This window comes from Gavialis gangeticus, unplaced genomic scaffold (assembly GCF_001723915.1).
Source record: "Gavialis gangeticus isolate Ggan-Ray unplaced genomic scaffold, GavGan_comp1, whole genome shotgun sequence".
Classification (NCBI taxonomy): domain Eukaryota; kingdom Metazoa; phylum Chordata; order Crocodylia; family Gavialidae; genus Gavialis; species Gavialis gangeticus.
In genome coordinates this window covers 10,537,223-10,556,653 of record NW_017728993.1, presented here as the reverse complement: position 1 = coordinate 10,556,653, position 19,431 = coordinate 10,537,223, and the positions used below count along the sequence as shown (strand labels likewise).

Genomic DNA, 19,431 nt, shown 5'->3' with positions numbered 1-19,431 from the left:
AAAAAAAAAAAAAAAAAAGGGTGGCAGGAGGGAAGAAGATGGGGGAAGATTGTACAATTGTTCCCTTATGCTTGCAGAAAACCACAAAATGCTGTTAATGTTCAAACAAGCCAGAGAGTCAATGTAGTACATATGCATTACAGTCCGAGTGACTAGAAGGCCTCAGTTCTTTCTGTTGCAGTAGGAAGTCACCAGCTCAATTTGCACAGAAACTATTCAGGAGTCTGCAATTCAATCTCCTCTCTCAAGGCTGAAAAGCTTAAACAAATACTGAGCCAGCTGCAATGAATTGTGGCTTCCAGCAGAGGACATCCACAGCTCATGCAATGGAAATCTAGTGGTAATCAGAGGCAAGCACTTGTACTGCAAAGCTGATAAATGAAAATTATTAAGCATTCAGAACCCAGGATCTGACCCCAGCCTTTTAAAAGTTGCATTCGGTAAAGACAAAACATCCTATGAATGGAGGGCCACGTTCCTCCAGAACAGGCCACAAGAGTGACTGTAATTAAGCCAAGCCTCATCACAGCCTGTTAACACCACGAGACCAGAAGAACATTTTGTTCGCGTGCAATCATATATAATCCATGCAGCCCTGATGCAGGGGAAGTGTACAGACAGGAAAGCCCAGCGAAGGGAAGCCAAAGTTCCATTACTCAGACCTGGCTTGAGCTCGGCCAAGGAAACGCTGTGAATTTGTAAGTCTTGATGAAGCACTGCTGAGTTCAGCGGCTTGTCCCGACTGATGTCTCTGCCATAGATTCCATTTAATATCAATCCATGAACAGGAGGGCTAGCAATGGAGAACGTCAGCACATCCTGAGGGACATCCAGATCTTCAGTATTCAGAGTCCCAAGTCCTATCGCACAGAAGTCACCTTCTGTTATCTAGAAGAAAGTAGAGGGAACAGGGAGGGGAGGGGAAGGCACATCTTTAGGTACTGCCGAAAGGGAGAATTGAATACTAGACTGAAAGATACTGGAGACACCTATACATTTCCTAAGAGACTCCTCTGAAGGCTTTTAGTGCTGAAAGACAGAAAGATGAGTGTTTATACTGGAAATTGTTTATAAAAATTATTTCTGGAGACCAGATGCACACGAGGAAGAGAACGCAAGATTTGGACAAGTTTTTTTATCCAGGGCTGATTCAGACAGGCAGGCAGTTTCAAGGGGCCCCAGGACACAGTAGAGCACAGCATCTGATTTTTATTACTGTCCTTAAATAGATTTATGTGGGCTCCTTCCTCCAGATAGATGGAAGTTGGATGACTCCACAGGTGTCAGATTTGCCTGCACTGCCTTCATGCAGGGAACTCGAGATTTTATCTGGAATGAAAAGCCTATTTGTATTGTATGATCTTTCCCCCCTCACAGCATACACACCTTTAAAAAGAAAATACCGCATGTACTTGTTTTGCATTGAAAACGAAATTATAATACAGTACAAAGCCAACACTTTTGTTCATGTGTAGGTTGTATATCTCAATGTCATGAAAAAGCAAACAAGTGCGTCTAAGCAGGTCATGTACTACATTACATAATTCAACAGGTATATCATTTGGACTCTATAAGTAAACTATTTTTTTTTATCTTCTAACTGGGAGAATGCAAGCAAACTGGTGATCCCAAGGAAATGATTTTATTTTGCTGCAACTAGAGAAAGCCTCACTACATGTGAAGTGGTGTTTGTTCTGGTTAGTCGTGTTACTGGAGTGGAACTGGACTTTTATAAAAAATATACCTTTGTGCAGCAAATTCTCTCATAAAGGACCATAACAGAAGATTATTTCCAACAGGCATGTTGGGGGCATTTACTGTACTGCATACTGAGTTAGGGGTGGGTCCAGGCGGGTGGAACTGGAAACCCAAAGGCAAACTGTTCAGCCTTGGTTCATGGTCTAATCTGAATGAGTTGCAAAACACAGCCAGCCTATTAGATGCTTAAATCTCTATGATTTTTAATAACCCAACATGGAATTAGCAGCATTTCTTATATTGACCACATCTCCAAGGGATTCAAAACAATTTCAGTTTTATCAAATAAGAGGATAGAATGGAGCAATATTTTAGGGATTATATCACATACACACCATACACACACACACACACACACACACACACACACACACACGCACGCATGTGTGTATACATTATATATTATAATAAATACTATTTTATAAATATATAAAATCAAAACCTGCTGAAATCAACATACATTTTTGGAATATTTGGCCCACTAAAACGACTCACTTTAGCAAACTAATTTGGGGAATGTTTTGGCTGACCAGAAACTACACTTTTTAAGTTAAATATAAGTGCAATTTCTGTTCAGCAAAAGCATTCCAAAAATTAGTGTTGATTTCTGTTCATCATGAGTGACTGGTGCCTCCTGAATCTGGGGGGGGCACCCGCAGAAGCCACCGACGGTGGCAGCCCTGTTAGGGGGGCACCAGCACTACCGACAGCACCGGGGGGGTCATCGGGGGGGCACTGGCCCCTTCAGGGGAGGCATGTGCACCCCCATGCACCACCTACCAGTCGCCTATGCTGTTTATTAAAAAGTGAAAGAAAACCCCTTGAAAACAAAATAGTTGTGGGGTCAAAGGAAATTGTTTTCAATTTTTTGATTCACCAAAAAACTTTGCAATTCACTCCGGCCCTCCCCTCCCCAGAAGAGAGAGGCTGTGACACAGGGTGCAGTCTCCTGCTGCAGCCTGAGTCATAGTCCCCCAACACCTCCAACAGGTCCCCCCTCGCTGTGGGGCTGCAAGTCTGGGGTTTGATGTCCTGCCGGGAGAGGGGCGTGCCATGCCCACCCCCTCCACAGCACTTCAGAGCCCTGCCTTCACCTGCAGTCCCACACATCGGGCTGAGGGCACCAACGTGAAGCGTTGCAGATGTAGATTCCCCCCAGCCCCCATGGCAGCCTGCAGCCTACTCTGGGTCTGCTGTCTGACAGCTGGAAGGAGGGCAGTGTTCGGAGGGGAGGGTGTGATCCCTTGAGACCATCAGCCCTGACTAGTGCCCTGGGCTGTCCTGGTTTCAGGCAGACAGGAGAACCTGCAAAGCGTGCTGGATGAGTGCTCCGGGGTCCCCTGGCCGGGTGCTTTCCATGGTGCAGACTGTCTGCAGAGCACACAGACAGCTCCTAGCACCTTTGTACAGCTTTCATCCAGTTGGGTTTCAAGTGCCTGAAACCAAGTAGCTAAACACCAGCCAGATGGTTTGAACACTGGTACATACCCCAAGATAGCAAACTGACAAGGGTATTAAATGAATTGCTAGATTTCTCCATCTAGCTTAGATGGATTATATTTAGTTTTACTATGTTGTGTAAAATTCGTGCTGCCATTTTTATTTTTCTTGGCGAAAAACTGCTTATGATTAATGCCACTGAAATAGCAGTGCAGCGCCTAGGCAAAAGAAAAAAAAAAACATGGGGAGGGGAATGGAAATCATCCTTTGACTTGAAAGAGAGCGTTGTAGAAATTCAGCCAAAAACTAGAGCTGGGCTGAAAAAAAAAAATCACGCTCATCCTGAATTTCAGACAAAATGAAATGTAATCATTGTAATTCAATGGCCAAAAGTTGATGGGGGAGGGGGAGAGTTTGCCAGCAGGGATAAATAAGTACAAACTGGTAATATGTAATTCATCTAGTCACAATTATGAAGGCCAAACAGGATCTCTTAAATGATCTTGTGAAGCAAGGGCTATAAAATTTCAACAAGCTTCTCTTGCTCCATACTTGTCCCCAGAAAGGCATCCTGTCTCAAAATAAGGACCTTAGATTGCAAGTATACTGCTTCTACGGGTAGTTTGGTCCAGTGATTAATCACACTGATGTTTTAAAAAAAATGTGCCTTATGTGAGCCATTCATATATTTAATGTCTTTCAGACATGTTTTGAGTGTAAGTGTTAGGCCCAGCCATTCACCAGCCTCTTCACCCAGCCTCTAAGAGATGCTGGGTAAGATCCTGCAGCAGTGAAATCAATGGGGATTATGGCATTGATTTTAAATGTGACCAGGAACAGGCCTTCTCTGTACAAGTTATCTGACAGCAAGAGAATTTCACCCTTGTAAAAAAAATCATGCCTTGCAGATTGCCTTTGAAGCATGCAGCCACAGCTTTGCTAAGGGAAGTATCCAAGTCATTTTACATTAAAAAAAAAATCTATAACACGTGCTTACAAACCCAAACACAGTGCTAATTATAAAATACATAAATAAAGGTTGGGCAAATATCACCAGAAAACAGTTCGTGGAATATTTGCTTGCATTTAAATTAGATTAGACTGAGTTTTCTTCTATGAATAGTTGTGAAAAGAACACATTTTAAGCTTACCATATGCTCCAGTACCATACTTGCATACAGCAAAAAGTTAAGATGCCACAGTTCATCATTCATACCCACTATGGTAAATTTTACATGACGGATGCAGTTTGAAATAGTTTCCCAGTGACTTAGCAATTAGAAAGTTAAAAAAAATTAAGACAAAACTTTCATCACACCCTTCAAAATTGAGGGTAGTTAAAATTGCCTAGATAGTCTCATTTATTTGTACTGTGGCAGTTAGATGCCTCAGTTACGGGCCAGGAAAGCAGTATGCTAAGCACTGCATAAACAGTGCCAAGGAGACAGTCCACTGACCCAAAAGCTTACAAACTGTTTATCTGCTGCTTCCCAAACTCCTACAAGCCCCAGATGTATTGCTTGCCCCTGATCCCGAGTACAAGGCATATCCACGTACAAAACACTGTGCATTTTATGTGACCAAATGCAACTCACAAACAGTGCAAACTGCAACTGTCAAAGAGCACATCTGGGTTTTAAAATAGCACTTGCCAAAAAACTGGCCAAATAAATACAATGAGCAAATTCGAGAAAATCTTAGTTTGTTTGCAGATGCTTGAGAGTTCCTGGCTGCTAGTCCCGCATGCTGTCCACTGCTCTGTCCCACTTGCTCTCGTGACAAATGTAAATAAATGGCTTTATATAACACTGCGCCTAACAATTGACAGGGCTCGTTCCCTAAACAGCCTCAATGCTTTGTGGTGATATATAAAATGCACTGTAGCACCATATTGTCTTTAACTCTTTTGCTGTTGCCTTATGTTGCAGCATTCTTCCGAATGCTCTGTTGGCATCATGAAAGGACAGAGCTCATTCAGGATCAAAACAGATGTCAATCGCTGATTTTTGCATCTAGTACTCAAGACCTGATTCAACAGTTAGAATCCCGGCCATGGAAAAACACAATGCAGTTCAATTAAATTAATTGATATTGTTTAAAGTAGCGCGACCCCTTTGCTAAATCCACCTCTTTCAGAACACTTCGTTTTACTCGTACAGCCTATGTGAAACAATGACGCTGATGAGTGGATTAAAGAGGGCTTTGGTTTTTTTATTATTTTTCCTGTTTTGCTCTGCTTCGCGTGAGCACAGCAGACACAGGCCTCCTTTCGCACTCATCCTAACACACAAGTCCTGCTCCAACTTCTCCACTAAGGCTGGAAGAAGGAGAAAAGATCCCACTTTTCAAATAGTTGCAAACACTCTTGTATAAGCCACCCTTCTTTAAAAAGAGAAGTTTCTTTGAAAATTATAAAAGCTTGGAATGCAATAACACACACCAATACTATCAAATAGGTAATTTCAGGATTAAAAAAAAAAGAGAGAGAGAGAAATAAAAGGATTTGTCCTCCTTTCAAATATATGGTAAGGATTCACTTGTCCTCGTTCCTTTTTAACTTGCTCTCTGATTATAATTCATTGTTCAATTTAAAAAAATACTTTTCAACCTGCCCCATATGATCGCCGTATTAGAATTTCTCAGCATACCAGTTGTGTATCCCTTGAAATGCATCATTGATGCATTATATCAACAAGGACTCACGCTTTCATTTATCTTCAAATATTTCACAATCCACTGCAGTATATTCTCAGTTGCAATTTTCACTTTCAAGTTTGGCCACCATGTGTGGAGCATTAATTTCTCTGTTCACTTGTAATTCATTCAGGGACTTACACCAGCTGAGAGCCACATATGGAGGCCCAGATTTACAGAGCTTTTATTTTGTGCCATGGAAGCCTACAAGAAACAATTTTCTATTTGAATATTGAGTGTTTACAGTGGTCTTGTCGTTCACTAGAGACAGCAGATTATGAAATCATATTCTACAAGAATCTTATCCAAAAAAATGACTGTAGCATTTAATAACCCTGCTTGGTTTAAGTGTTTTTAACGGCTTTTGCTGTTGAATAAAGAAGAATAAAAGATATGGCATTTGCTATTAAACAACACGTCTCCTTTATTATTATAGGTCCAGTTTCAGCCAGTGTCGGTCTCTGTATCACTCTCTTTGCCATCATCATAACTAGGTTATATTAAAAAATGAACTGGTGAAAAAATGGGTGAAGTAACTTACAGGCAGAAGGGGCTGGATGTCACACTAGTTTAGATAACTACCATACCATCTACACACCAAAATGAAGGTGCTGTACCATGGACGGACACATGCATGCACAGGTAACAAGGATAATAAAGAGGGCAACACTAATCTAAGTACATCCCCAGGTCCCCAGTGATGTTGTATAATCTTCCACTACATTTTCACTCCTGTTATTACCCCAGCTAACCTAGTTAAAGTTAGCACAGGTATGTGGGAAAATATTGCAAGCACTCTTTCGTTTCGCTGTGCAGACAGACTTTAAACTCCTCTTTAAGGCAGCCTTCTGTCTTTAGCTTCCTTCACTCCTTTTTCCTGTCTGATGCTGATCCCAGTGGCCAAGTCTTGCTTCTCAAAACAGGAATCCTGATTTTCCCTATTCCCCCTACCCTTTCCAAAATAGTCACCCTTTCTGATTTCTGTGATGAACAAGCATTTGCAATGCAATTCAGAAACCAATCAAAGCCCAGGCAATAACTGGCAGTTTGACAAACGTATGGATCTTAACAACTTCATCCTTAGAGATTTTATGAATAGCCTTATACATCAATCATTTCTGCATATATGAAATCTGCCACTCAGGTTGTATGATTAATCATTAAATCACATGGTATTAAAACTGGTTAGAAAATACTGGTTAGAAAATCAGGTTAGAAATTTTCCAATCAATCAATCAATTGTTGGTCAGAAAATGACAGTTCATCAAAAGCAGCTCACTCAATGGAAACAGTTAATCTCAACATTGTTTTTTTCTGCCAGCTCACCCTCCTGGCCTTTCCAAGAACCAAGACTTTCTAGGACTGATACCATCAGGGTCCAAAACATCCCAAAAGTTTCCATTGTGATAGCCGGCGAGAGTCAGGGAAAAAGGCCCAAAACTCTTTTCGCTTTGACTTGCAAAAATATCTTCGCTTGCTAGAACGTTTTCTACAAAGACCTGGTTAGGAGCAAAGTCTTTTCCATTTGCAAATGGGAGCCAAGGCAAGAAATCCAGTGAAACAGAATGCAAGAGCCTACGCTGAACGGTGACTGGGATTAACACGGTATACCTTCACAACAGTGGTCAAGTGGATCTTGCATGAGCAAAAGTGGTCAAGACCCAGTAATTCTTCTGCATCTAAGAAAAGACTTGTGTAACAGTATGGATCTTCATAACACTACACTGTGGCAGTCATTCACTGGATGGCACCTACTGAATCACTGCAAGCCTTGTAGCTCATAGTTTTTCATGATTCAAAAGGGGATTAGGTGTTTATTTAGATCAGGCTAGCTACTGCTAACAACAATTATGGGACAGCAGTTAAACTTCATGTTTCAGGATTTAAGATGATCTCTAACAGTTAGAGACCAGGATGAGACCAAACGTGGACACGGGGGATGGGGGAAGAAAGAGTGGAATATGCTGCGGATTATCTACTGCCCATGGGCTTCTTACACCTTCAGCTGCAATACTTGGAGCTGGCCCCTGTTAGAAGCACAAGGCTGGACTAGATGGATTTCAGATATGATCAAGCTGGGCCACTACTTTATTCTTTTTTCTAGTTTCCAACCTCCCAATTTATTCCTACTGAAAATGAGTGTGCGACTCATTCTAATGCCTTCTTGGTTACAGCCAGAAAGTAAAAATCAGCCTTCATTAGTGCTCATCTAACTGGCTACAGGCATTCTAGTTTAATATCAAAACACCAGCAACTTAATTCTTTTTTTGCCCAAGAATAGTTCTATAAATGCTGACGTCATAACAAGTCACAGAAAACAGATTACAACAGTCATTTGATTACTGAAATGTAATCAATGACAAGTCCCATAAAGTGTTCAGCCTCTGGATTTTACCCCAAAACTGATGCTAAAATGATATTTCAGCTGATAGACTAGGAGGTTGGGCCAGCTACTCAACTAGCAGCAAGGCAGCCTCCAGGTTTGCGCGTGCCCACAGATGTGAGTATAAACTCATCTTCATTACGTAAGCGGACAATTAGAGAGAGGCAGACACAGAGCGTGTCCAGGAGCTGTGCTGCATGAATCTGCAGGGCTGCTCCAAGGGGCCTACTTTGCCTCATTTTTGTAGGTTGGCAAACCCAGAAGGAGCAGGACGTGCTTCACAGCACAGCCCCCAGCCAGAGCACAGATGTCACATAAGCATGACCAGAGACCACGAATGGTATCAAAGGAGAAAATTACATCTATGCACTCATTTACATCGACTGTAAGATAGCAGGGGCAGTCGCTGTATTTCATCCTATGTTCCTACAGGGCTAAAATAATGGTTCTCAATCAGTTTTCCTAGGAACTACTGCAACACAGCAAGAAAAACAACAACGTATCCAGTTAAGTTAACTGTCATGCCCTTTCGATTTTTCCTTGCTAATAAAACCATTTACTTCCCCTGATCCAAGTAATAACTTTCTGCCAATTAAAGAAAAAAAGAAACCCAAATTTAGTAAATACTGTTGCACAAAGGGACCTGAACCACAATCTGAGCACTGAACATCTGCAATAATTAGAGAATCTGGGTCCTGATCTGAGCTTCACAGGTGATACCTATTCCACGGTGGAACAGACAAAAATTAGGGTCAGAATCGAAAGGCTCAAGCCCATTTCTAGTTATTAATAAGGGTGGGGCAAAATTTAAGCTGAAGTGCTTTTGAGTTAGCTCCTTCTAACTGCAAAATAATCTTAGAGTAAGCAATCAGGGATCAGCTCCAAGAAGGATGGAATCAGAGGTTTACGTTGGGTAATAAGATCATGCTTACTGTTACGTTCTTGAGTCGAAGATCTCGGATTTCATCATTAACCAGATTGATGATAACATAGAATGGCACCGCCATGGACTTGTGCAGGCCATCACTAACCGCAATCATGAAGTGATGAGCAGTGGGTTCCAGCTGCTCGTGCTTAGACTGAACATAGTTGATATAACCAGCCCGGAGACTCCGAAGACTGAATGAGCCTTGGTTGAGAGTAAGAACTAGGATTAGAAATATGGAATATTTAAAGTGATTCTAAAAGTCTAAAAGTTTCTTGAAGTCAAGCACTATTAGAGATATGGCCATCGCTTGAGAATGCAGGGAAGTTTGGAACCAAACTGCAATGCAGGCTCATATCTGACCATTATGAATGAGACCAAAAAACAACGCAATGAGGTCTATTGGCACGTGGATTAATTTCCCATGGGAGTACGGGAAGCCCTTTTGCTAGAATCATTTAAAATTAAATTGGACAAAGCATTCACAATAGTGCTATGCAGACCAATTGTGCAGCGAATGACAGACAAGATGACCCAATTGCTTTCTGATGTGATGTAATGATGTTTAAATATATAAATGATCAGTGAACCAGAGGCAACTTGTTTCTGTGAGATAATATTTCTCTCCTACCTATGGCCAGAATTATACAAACAGCTATGAAGTCTCAATTATCTTCTATTATATTATACTCAGATAAAGCCAATTGTTTTCAGGAATATATTACATTTATATTATCACACTCACTTACATTGAGTCCAGCATTGCTCTTCTCATAACCAGGTGAGGGAAAGATGTTCTCTAGGTAACCATACCGAGGGTTTGTCTCCAACGTGAAGTTTAGTTCCTCAGGGAGTGTGTCCTCATCAGAAGCATTCAGATAGTTCAAGCTGATACATGCTGAAGATCCCTCATCCACTACAAACAAGTTCCCTGAGAAAAGCCAGGTTAGCATTATTCTAACCATCCATGAGCCTCGGGCTGGGCATCCATTCCACCCATTTCCAGCCCAGTGGAACAAGAGAGGAGGTAGAGAACATGCAACACTTGATAGTCTCAAGCTAAGCATTAGCAGATGCAAACTTTGGCCTAAACTTTTCCTTATTCATTTCTTTAAATGAAATTCACATGAACTACATAAAGAGTATGAATTTGTGAGAAAAATACTCTCACAATTTCACAATACTAGGTTGATGCTATGAGTTGAGATGGGGCAGAAATGGCCACTAGGAATAGTAGCAACTGTAGTAAAAGTAAATGAAGAATCATTTTAGGTCATGTATTTTGTATCATGTATTTTGCTTTTACACTACTTTCTTTTGAGATAAGAATTTACTTTACGTATTATTATGTTGTGGTTTCTGGTTATGTGCAAATGCTCCTTTTTTTTTAAATGAGTTATAATTTATGATAGGACATTTGGAATGGGTGCCAACAAAAGTTTTTCTTGGATGCATAGGACCAACAGGATCATTCCACCCCCATCAGGTTGCGTTAATTAGTATCTCTGCCATTAATGAGCATCTCTACGCCTTTCCATCTGATGCCAAAGACTGAACAGCAGAAACAGGCAAAAATAAAAGGGGCGGGCAATGAATGTAAAACAAATGGTTTGGAAATGGAGTATTCAGGAGATGCGGAGTTTTATAAACAGCTGTAGACAAGCCCATTCCCCAGGCATGCCCCCACCCTTCAGATGCAGGGCTTGATCCAGCAAGATTGTGAGCAGCTGATAGGTGGAAAGAATAACTTTCTTTCTCTTAAAACCTATGGGGATTGAGGGCCCTCAGCACTTCATAGCCACTGTAGGCTTGGGCATAGTAGAACAGATGAAGAACTCACCAAAAGCTTTCATAAGCTGCATCAAGGGGTGCAGATAGTCACCCTGTGATGCAGCTTATGAAAGCTTTTGGTGAGTTCTTCATCAAGCCAGGAGGGGAGGGGGCACTGCACATGTGATGAGAGTGAGGGCTGCCCCCATGGCGTGTACAACTGGGAAGGGAAGAGGGGAGCTAGGGTCCCCTGCTTGGGCTGTCTGCACAGTGGGGGAGAGCCACAGTCTGCAGCTCATGCCTCATGCACCTCCCCAGCACTGTGGCCCAGGTAGCATGTGGCCCCTGGGTGCCGAGAAGTTGGACATCCCTGCTGTGGGCTATAGGGGCTGTTGCTTTCCCTGTGCATGAGATTTAAAAGAGCAGTGCCATGGCCCTGCTATAATTGTGGGACCAAATGTGCTGACCTCACCTAAGATGAGACCTCTGTACTCCCACAGAGAAGTGAGTCACCACCGCATGCAACCAGAGACAGCAAATTACCACAGGGATGGGGACCTTGCATTACATTGGTTTTATGCCAGTGCGACTCCATTGATTTTAAGTCATACACGGACGGCATAAATCTGAAGTAGGGTCATGGAGAATCAAAACCAGAGCGATGTCAATTTACCCACATACATATGTGCAAAAAGTTCAGCTCTTCACGTTAGCTCCAAAGAAACAACCCCTCCTAAATATCTAACTTTGCGTTGTAATAGTCAATAATAAATATTTTGTTGTTTCAAATATACTCTTGGCTTGTCATCTCAATCTTGTCCTACACCAGGGTTAGTTTTATATTTAGCCAACTGGTTACTTTGTGCCAGATCTGGACAGAAAGAATCAGGGAGGAAAAAAAAGACTTGACAACAACAACAACGTGGACTGGACTTTTTCCTCATTTAAAAGATGTCTTTACAAAATTCTAAATAACTCTAATATGTATCTCAGTGCTCTTTCCAAAGACATCCATTAGGATTGCAATCTACCAAATAGACATGTGCTTCCTTTGAGGGTGTGAGTAACTCCTTGAGGATCTGCTATTAAGTTCAGCACAGCTTAAATGCACGGCTGGCTTGAGGCCTTACCCTTCATACAACAGTTACACTTCCCACAATAGTTTCAGTCATTTTCATACCTGTTTTACAAAACAGAGAAACAGTGCCATAGGAGGAATTATGGTCAGTATTTTTAGAAGAATCCTTTCACTTTGGTTTCTCCCATACTTAAATGCCCCATTAAATGGCAGACACGGCCAGATTTCAGAGATGTTGAACATTACTGACTCCCCCTGCTCTAGTTACTGGACAACAATGCTCCGTTCTCCCAGGAGGCAAGCACAAATCCTGTGTTAAGAGATATAATTGCATGTACTGTCTCCATTAAATGGTCGGCCACATTGCCTTCCTGCATAAGAAGCTGCTTCATTTTGTTATCAAAAGCAGGCAAATAACTGGCTATGGGGGAAGGGAGAGTGTGGGGAAATATTTAAAAATCAAAAGGAATGAAAAGACCTGACCAATTTAAAGGAGTTAAAAAATACCCCGTTGCTGAAACATTTCTGCTAGCAGCGCGCCTGCACAGATGGAAGGGAGCGCCGGCACCAGTGACCCTGCTCATTCTTCTGCACCATTTCCATTTTCCAAGCTCTGCGCTCTTACTGGATCTCTGGACCTTCCATTCTCAGTGGTATTGTAATTTGCCAGTGCACATCTTTAAAAGGAATGTATTAAGCAAGGCTTGAAGGGAAATAATCCAGTTACCTATTGGACATCTGGCTGCAATCCTAGTCCACCCAAGTCAGTCACAGAATAACTATTGCAAATGAGATGAGAGTCCTCCTCCTTCTCACAGCCACTTTTTCTGACTTAGCCTTAAGGGTAAAATGAAGGCTCATTATAGAAGTAGACATACAGACAGATTTTCAGGGACTCAGCTGGGGTAGAATAGGATCACACCCGAAGCACTGCTTAGATACCTAACAGATAGAATCGACTATTTTCCCAGAAAGTCAGGGAAATAAACACCATGGGGCATGTAGTGCACCCATTGCAGTAGTTCTGAACCTTTTTATACTCAATGCACCCCTCAGTAGACTAGAGGCACCCCTCTGAAAATGCTAGCTCTTGGTTTTCACTTGTTTTTTTTTAATACAGGAAAGTACTAGAGCAACTCTTCTGTTGCAAAGAACTTAGAAAAACCACATCAGGTCAGAATGGTTTCAGTACTGTGGATTTCTATTTGAAATCTCTGGGTTCATCATGTGAATTATGCTTGCACTCCTAACAGTGCTAACATTGCGTGGCACCCTTGAAAGGATGTGAATGCACCCCCAAAAGGATGTTAAAGGTACACCCCAGAGTGTTGCAACACCCCCTTGAGAATCACTGCCATGGCAGTGCTGTGTTCTAAAAAAGCCTAAAATTCGAGTTTGACATCACCATATTAGGTCCAAGCTCCAGTGTTGTGAAAGTACAATAGTTAACCATCAGTTCTTCCCTGTTCATTTTAAATGATCCTTTGGGAAAAAAAATTAAGTGCTTTCTGCAAGTGAAATTGAGAATCAGAATCCAAATCAACAGGAGTAACTTCTGACAGACGCAAAGCAGAGGCCAGATCTCATACATGACCTGAGCTTTGGAGAGCTCTAAGTCCACATCTGGATTTTTGTATACATCTCCAAAGCAACATGAAGGTTTGATTGTAGCGCACCTATGTATGCCTATACTAGCTTTCCTCTAGCTAGCAAAGGGACACATGAAGTGGCACAGGCTATAGCACGGCCAACCAGAATACAACCCCTCAGAGGATGCTGGGAATATATTGTGGTTGATAGTCCATGTGGAATTCATTCGCATTGTTACTCATGCTAGCCCAGAGAGGGAAACCCACTGTAGCTACAGTCATGTCTTCATTTTGCTGTGTAGCTATATCCTTTGAACACATCTACATACCTGTTCTCATTTAATCTCTCTCTCTCTTTCCCTCCTTCCCCTCTCCCCATTCCATGCTCTTCATCCATATTTTCCATGTTTTCCTGACTGCAAATGTAGCAGCTTGCACCTAGCACTGAGGAAGACTTTTTCTCATTTTATGCAGCCATTTAGGGAACAGGTACAGCACTGATCCTTGAGCTTACTGTGTACAGGGTCATGACACCACAGGGTTGACAGCAATGCAAGAAAACCAGAAGTGGGGAGGAACGGAGGGAAAACACATGCTGCGGACCAGGAACAGTTTAGAAGTGGCTGCCATTATCTCCATTCTTTCATAGTCTCTTGGAGGTCTAGCGCCTTCCCGATATGACAACTGGAGATTGCCACCAAGAAGACACACTTCTAGACTCTGCTACCGACCAACAAGCCACAATCCTCCTCCCAAACTCTGCTTGGAATAGTAAATCTCCTTAAGGAGTTCATTATAGAATCCTAATTGTAGGACAACTGGCTGCAACATCTGCTGGAGCAGTCTCAGAGGTGCTTTTAAATTACTTTCCTGGAATTGCAATGAGAATTACCCTTCACAGGGGAACAACTGGTGCAGAAGCCAGTTTCAGCAGCTTTACAGCAGCAGGGAGTTCCTCCTCTTCATGGGAATTTGAGACCGTCCCGGTACTGCCAGAATCCACCCCTCCTTTGTCACATGAGCAGTGTAGGAAAGAGGAGACCTCCCAAACCACGCTGTGCCCCAAAACCTCCATATTCCACATTTCACTTTCAAAGCTGAAATGCCATATTCTTAAATGGTATTAATATCTTGCTGTTAAACAATATCATTTGCCCTAAACATCGGAGCCAATCCTACAGGCCTCGCTGAGGCAAATTCCTCACTGCCGTCAGCAGAAGTTTTGCTTAAATAAAGGCAACGAGATCAGACCAATTGTAATTGACTTGATAAAGTAGGTCAATGTTGTATACATCTCAGTGCTGTGGTACTTTGGCTTTTAATGGCTTCAAAAAGGTTTAATGTTTCAAGAAGTAAACTAAAACACTTAGTCAAATTAAGTATTTCCCTTAAGCTGTCAGCATTACTTGCACTGCCAAAGTGAATAGGATAAATTGGATTAGATGCTGTCTATGCCTCAAATCCTAATTGCAAAGGATCCAAAATTTAAAGTGATGCACAAAGGCAAAGCAAACACTATATTGTCTGCAGAGTAGCAGATCTCTCCGTTTACTGATTAGCCAAATGGTTTTAATAGCATGACTCATCTCTGAACAGAAGCATTGCATTACTATTGGCTCCGGTGTGACATGAGGTTTATGATAGCGTAGCACTCTGTCCCTGTACCATGAAAAGCTATACAACCTAGGGAATACGCTAACATTTCCAAGCACTGGATATGCATTCTGATTCAGCCAGGCTCACTCCAGGCCAGACGAGATTACCAGGGACAATGCATTTTGAATTGTAGTCTGGAGAAAAATCAGCTGGGAATGTAGGCTGAAAAATACACTGAAAAAAGAAAAAGAAATGCTAGAATACATATTCACATGAAGGGTTGGATGTTGGTTGTTAATGGGTAGGGTTGTGATGTTCAGATCATAGACTGGGAGGCTAGTGTGAAGTGGTGCCGGTGGAGGAAGAACTTTATTGGAACAACAACCATAATCTAAACCAGCTTCTCCATCAGAGACATTGAGAGTCACGATGTCCTATTTCACCTCCTAGAGAAACAAAAAGCCTACACAGAACATAGAGATCAAAATAAAAATAAAAATCACACTCATAGGAGAACACACAGAAAGTAGAAAAGGTCATGAGATCCTTCCCTGAATAACAATCCAAATAGATTCAAGAGCTGAGAACTTGGGGGAACAAAAGAAAAGCATATACATATGAAACCTGAGTAAATCCTGTACAGAGAGGAGCCTGGATGTATTTGGAAAAGTTTCACTCAAGTTATATTCAGACAAACTGACCATAGACTGGTACGCGTGGTAAACTTGAAAGCTGCACTGCAAGGAAGTTAATGCTTCTCCATACAAAATAGTATGCCCATGCAAAGCAGGGCATTATCAACTTTTACAGTATCTTCTGCGCAAAGACCCAAAGTTATTTGCAAATATTAATAAATTAAATATCATAACATTCCTAAAGGCTGCTTAGTAATGTATTATGGAGTCAGGGTTAGAAGCCTGTTTTCAAAAGTGCTGTCTGAATTTGCATGTATAAGTAATTCTTGTAAAAGTTGAGTGCCTACATTTGTTGGAACGTGGGACTTGAAAGGGGCTCCTACATCATAAAATCTAAGCAACAATGTCATAAAATGCCTTTCAGAAATTGCTTAAACACCATCTGAAAAAAAGTAAGTATGGAGTTTTGTGCTCTTTCCTCCACTTTTATTAGAAGTCTGTAGCAAAACAACATTGCCTTCAATGACCAGAAACTTTTTTTTAGCCTAAAATTTATTCATGGTATATCTGCCTGGCTTCTCCTGCCCTACCCACCCCTTGCTGCTCACTGCTCAAGCAGGAATCCCCTCCTCCCTCCCATCTCCCACAGCACAGACCCCAGGTGTGTGGTATGCTAGCTAGCTAATGCTGAGAGGTGTCTGTGTGTGTCTCTCCAATTTCACTGGGACAGGCAGACAGAACAGTGACCAATTAGGGCTTTTTGGAGCTAATCAAAAGGTCAGCTGGTAAACTGATTAAGAAGAGTTTGAACTAATGGAGAGAGGATATTATTTTGCTGATGGGGTGATTAACATTGCTATCAGCCCCTTGCTGGCTTGCTTGCCTGTCAGTTTGCTGCAGACAGTATAAAGAAGCAGGGAGGAAGATTGAAAAGTTCTGTATCTTCAACAGATGCATGCACTGCACCCCCACCCCCTCTACCCCCCTTGCCTCAGAGTGGTAGCAGGGGCTGGGGGCTGGCAACATTCCCGCCCCTTGAGCAGCCAGAAGGGAAAAGCCTGGGATGGTGCAGAGAAACCTCCCTAATCAAAGTGTCCTGCACAGCCCTGGCCACACCACGCCTCAGCTCAGCACTGTCCAAGGCAAGGGAGGGCTGCTGTGGCACTCCCCTTCCCCCCGGACTTCTAGCCTCCACCACTTCAGGCATGTGCCTGAATTTCCTCAGTCCAGAGAGAATGTCTGTCCAGTTACAAGCCAGTTCAGCCGAGCCAGGTTCGACTAACCTGCAAAGATTGAATCAATTCAGGCTCAGGCTTTTTAAATGTCTGTCCCTAGCAGTAACAAGATGAGCTTCTCCTTTCCCTAGATCAACTTATTAGACCTTCTCTACATCTTTTCCAGTTTGAATTCATCCTTCTGAAATAAGAGAGTGACCAGAATTGTACATAATGTTCTTTTTAGCCAAGGTCTTTTTACAATGGCATAAATATTTCTCTGTTTTTTTTGGAAATGTCCAACTAAACATAAGCTTTGGCTACTTAAAACCTCTCAAAGTCATATCCTACCTTTTTTCCACATAAGGTACCCCCCTCCCCACAAAGCATGGAACAGTCAAAGTTAGAAGACCCCTTTAAAAAGGTTGTGCTTGTGTTCATATAAGAAACTTGTGACAAAGCCAGGAATAACCCTCAGATCTTTTGATTCTCAGTCACATGTAAGGTATTAGAAGATAAAGGCCATGAGAAGCATCTAAGCTGTAAATCCAGTTCTAGAGTAGGCTGAAAAGTGTAGCTTGTCCTGCACAACATTTTGACAAATACAAAAAAAATCCTTTTCAACCAATCTTCCACAAAAATTTTTTCGGGTTTTGGCAAAAAATTCAAACACTAAAAAAAATTCATTCAAAAGACAGAAATATTTCATGTTTGCAAAAAGAGCAGAAAATGAGAGGCTTTTCACTAAAAAAGAAAGTGTTTAATTGAAATCCTAAGATTTTATAATAAAAGTTTTTAAGAAGAAAAATAACTAGTCCCACATGGTTACTTCAAGATAGCTCAAAAAGAATGGGGACAAAGAGGAACAAAATAAAAATAGACCAGAGATTTTTATTTGGTATATATATGTCCATTTAAGAGCATAATTTGTCTTTTATAATAGAAGATTCTATTTAGTACAAGAGGTTAGTCCCAGTTGACAGCATTATAAAGTGAACAATTTTATAGCTCAGCTTAAAATGTATATGTCCCACAGTACATGGAATAACATCAGTATGTGGGAATCTATGCTGTAGCAGTCAGTTCAGTAGACTGAGTGGGCCTCACTGACTAATAGGTTACCATTTTTCATTTCAGAATAGCCATTCTTAAAAGCAGCTGTACCTTTAAGAAAATAACAGCTCCACAAAAATCAGAGGGATCTCACATAATACAGCTTCAGAAAATCCAAGAGAAGACAAAAGACCCCAACTTCCACCAGAACTTGCTGCAGCTGGTCTGGGGGTGGAGATCTATTATTTAACAGTAACTAGGAGGCACTAACGGACAAAACAGTGCTCCCTTGGAAGACTATACAGACAGCCAATGCAAAACTGGCAATGGTTGGGGTACCCATTCTGCCCACAGGATGAGTACCTGTGTTCTTGGGAGAAAGTAGAGCAGCAGAGAAAGTAGTTGCCTATTCCAAGAGGCTGCTACAGTCTCAGGTGGGGGAGAAGGATGGTGAGGAGGAGGGAAAGAAATGAGGAAAGCAGGTGGTTTTGAACTTGAAAGGAAGATTAACCTATTGAAGCAGTGCTCTTCTCCAGGCTGATGGCTTGAACAATAATCTGCTAAGCTTGAAATCTGTACAGCAATAGCGTACTTGCTGCTGTGCAAAAGAATTGAATGATAACGTGCCTGGACACTAGAGCCAAATTTACTGAGAAACATGATTTTTTTTTTTTTGAGCTGAAATTAAAGTATTTTTAAAAGACAGGAGGCTTTTGATGTTCTTTACTGTGGCAGAAGCTGCATAAGAATAAGAGGTGGGGGAACTTTCTGATACTGTTTAGGGTACACACACACACACACACACACACACACACACACAGTTTCAAAGTAGATCAGAGGAGTCAGACAAGCAATAAATTATACTGAAAATGCAACATTTGAATTTCAATTTGACTTAAAATGCCCAAGAAAAGAACAATTTAGAATCAGGCAGCTGCTTCCACTATCACGATCTCCTGCTCCATCTATGTAACTCAGTGCAAGTGGCACAGCAAACCGTTTGGGCAGAAATACAATCCATCACCCATGTTAGCAGACAACTGACAGCCTGTTTCAGACAATGATGCTAAAACACCCCCCCCCCCCCAATGATACAATATTGTGTCAGTATGCATTTGAGGAGGAGCGTCTCCACCTCTAGGTCAGTGTGCCCCAGCTGGGATGTTCCCAAGTATGTTGCACCCCCTCACACACTCCAGAGCCAGAAAGCTACTGGTGAGGCTGCTCTAAGATGGTCTCTAAAGGCCTCCCTTGGGCATGCCAGAGACTGATGAATTGACTTCGGGCTCTAGGGAC

The 19,431-nt window shown here is 41.8% G+C and overlaps 1 protein-coding gene across 1 annotated transcript in view; it reads right to left on the bottom strand.

Annotated features, from left to right (window-relative positions):
- The window catches only part of LOC109305295 (FRAS1-related extracellular matrix protein 1-like), a 111,777-nt gene that overhangs the window by 44,784 nt on the left and 47,562 nt on the right, over positions 1-19,431 (bottom strand). The window contains 2 exon segments of the mRNA XM_019528293.1: positions 9,208-9,404; positions 9,946-10,131. Coding sequence (XP_019383838.1) covers positions 9,208-9,404; positions 9,946-10,131 — 383 coding nt within the window.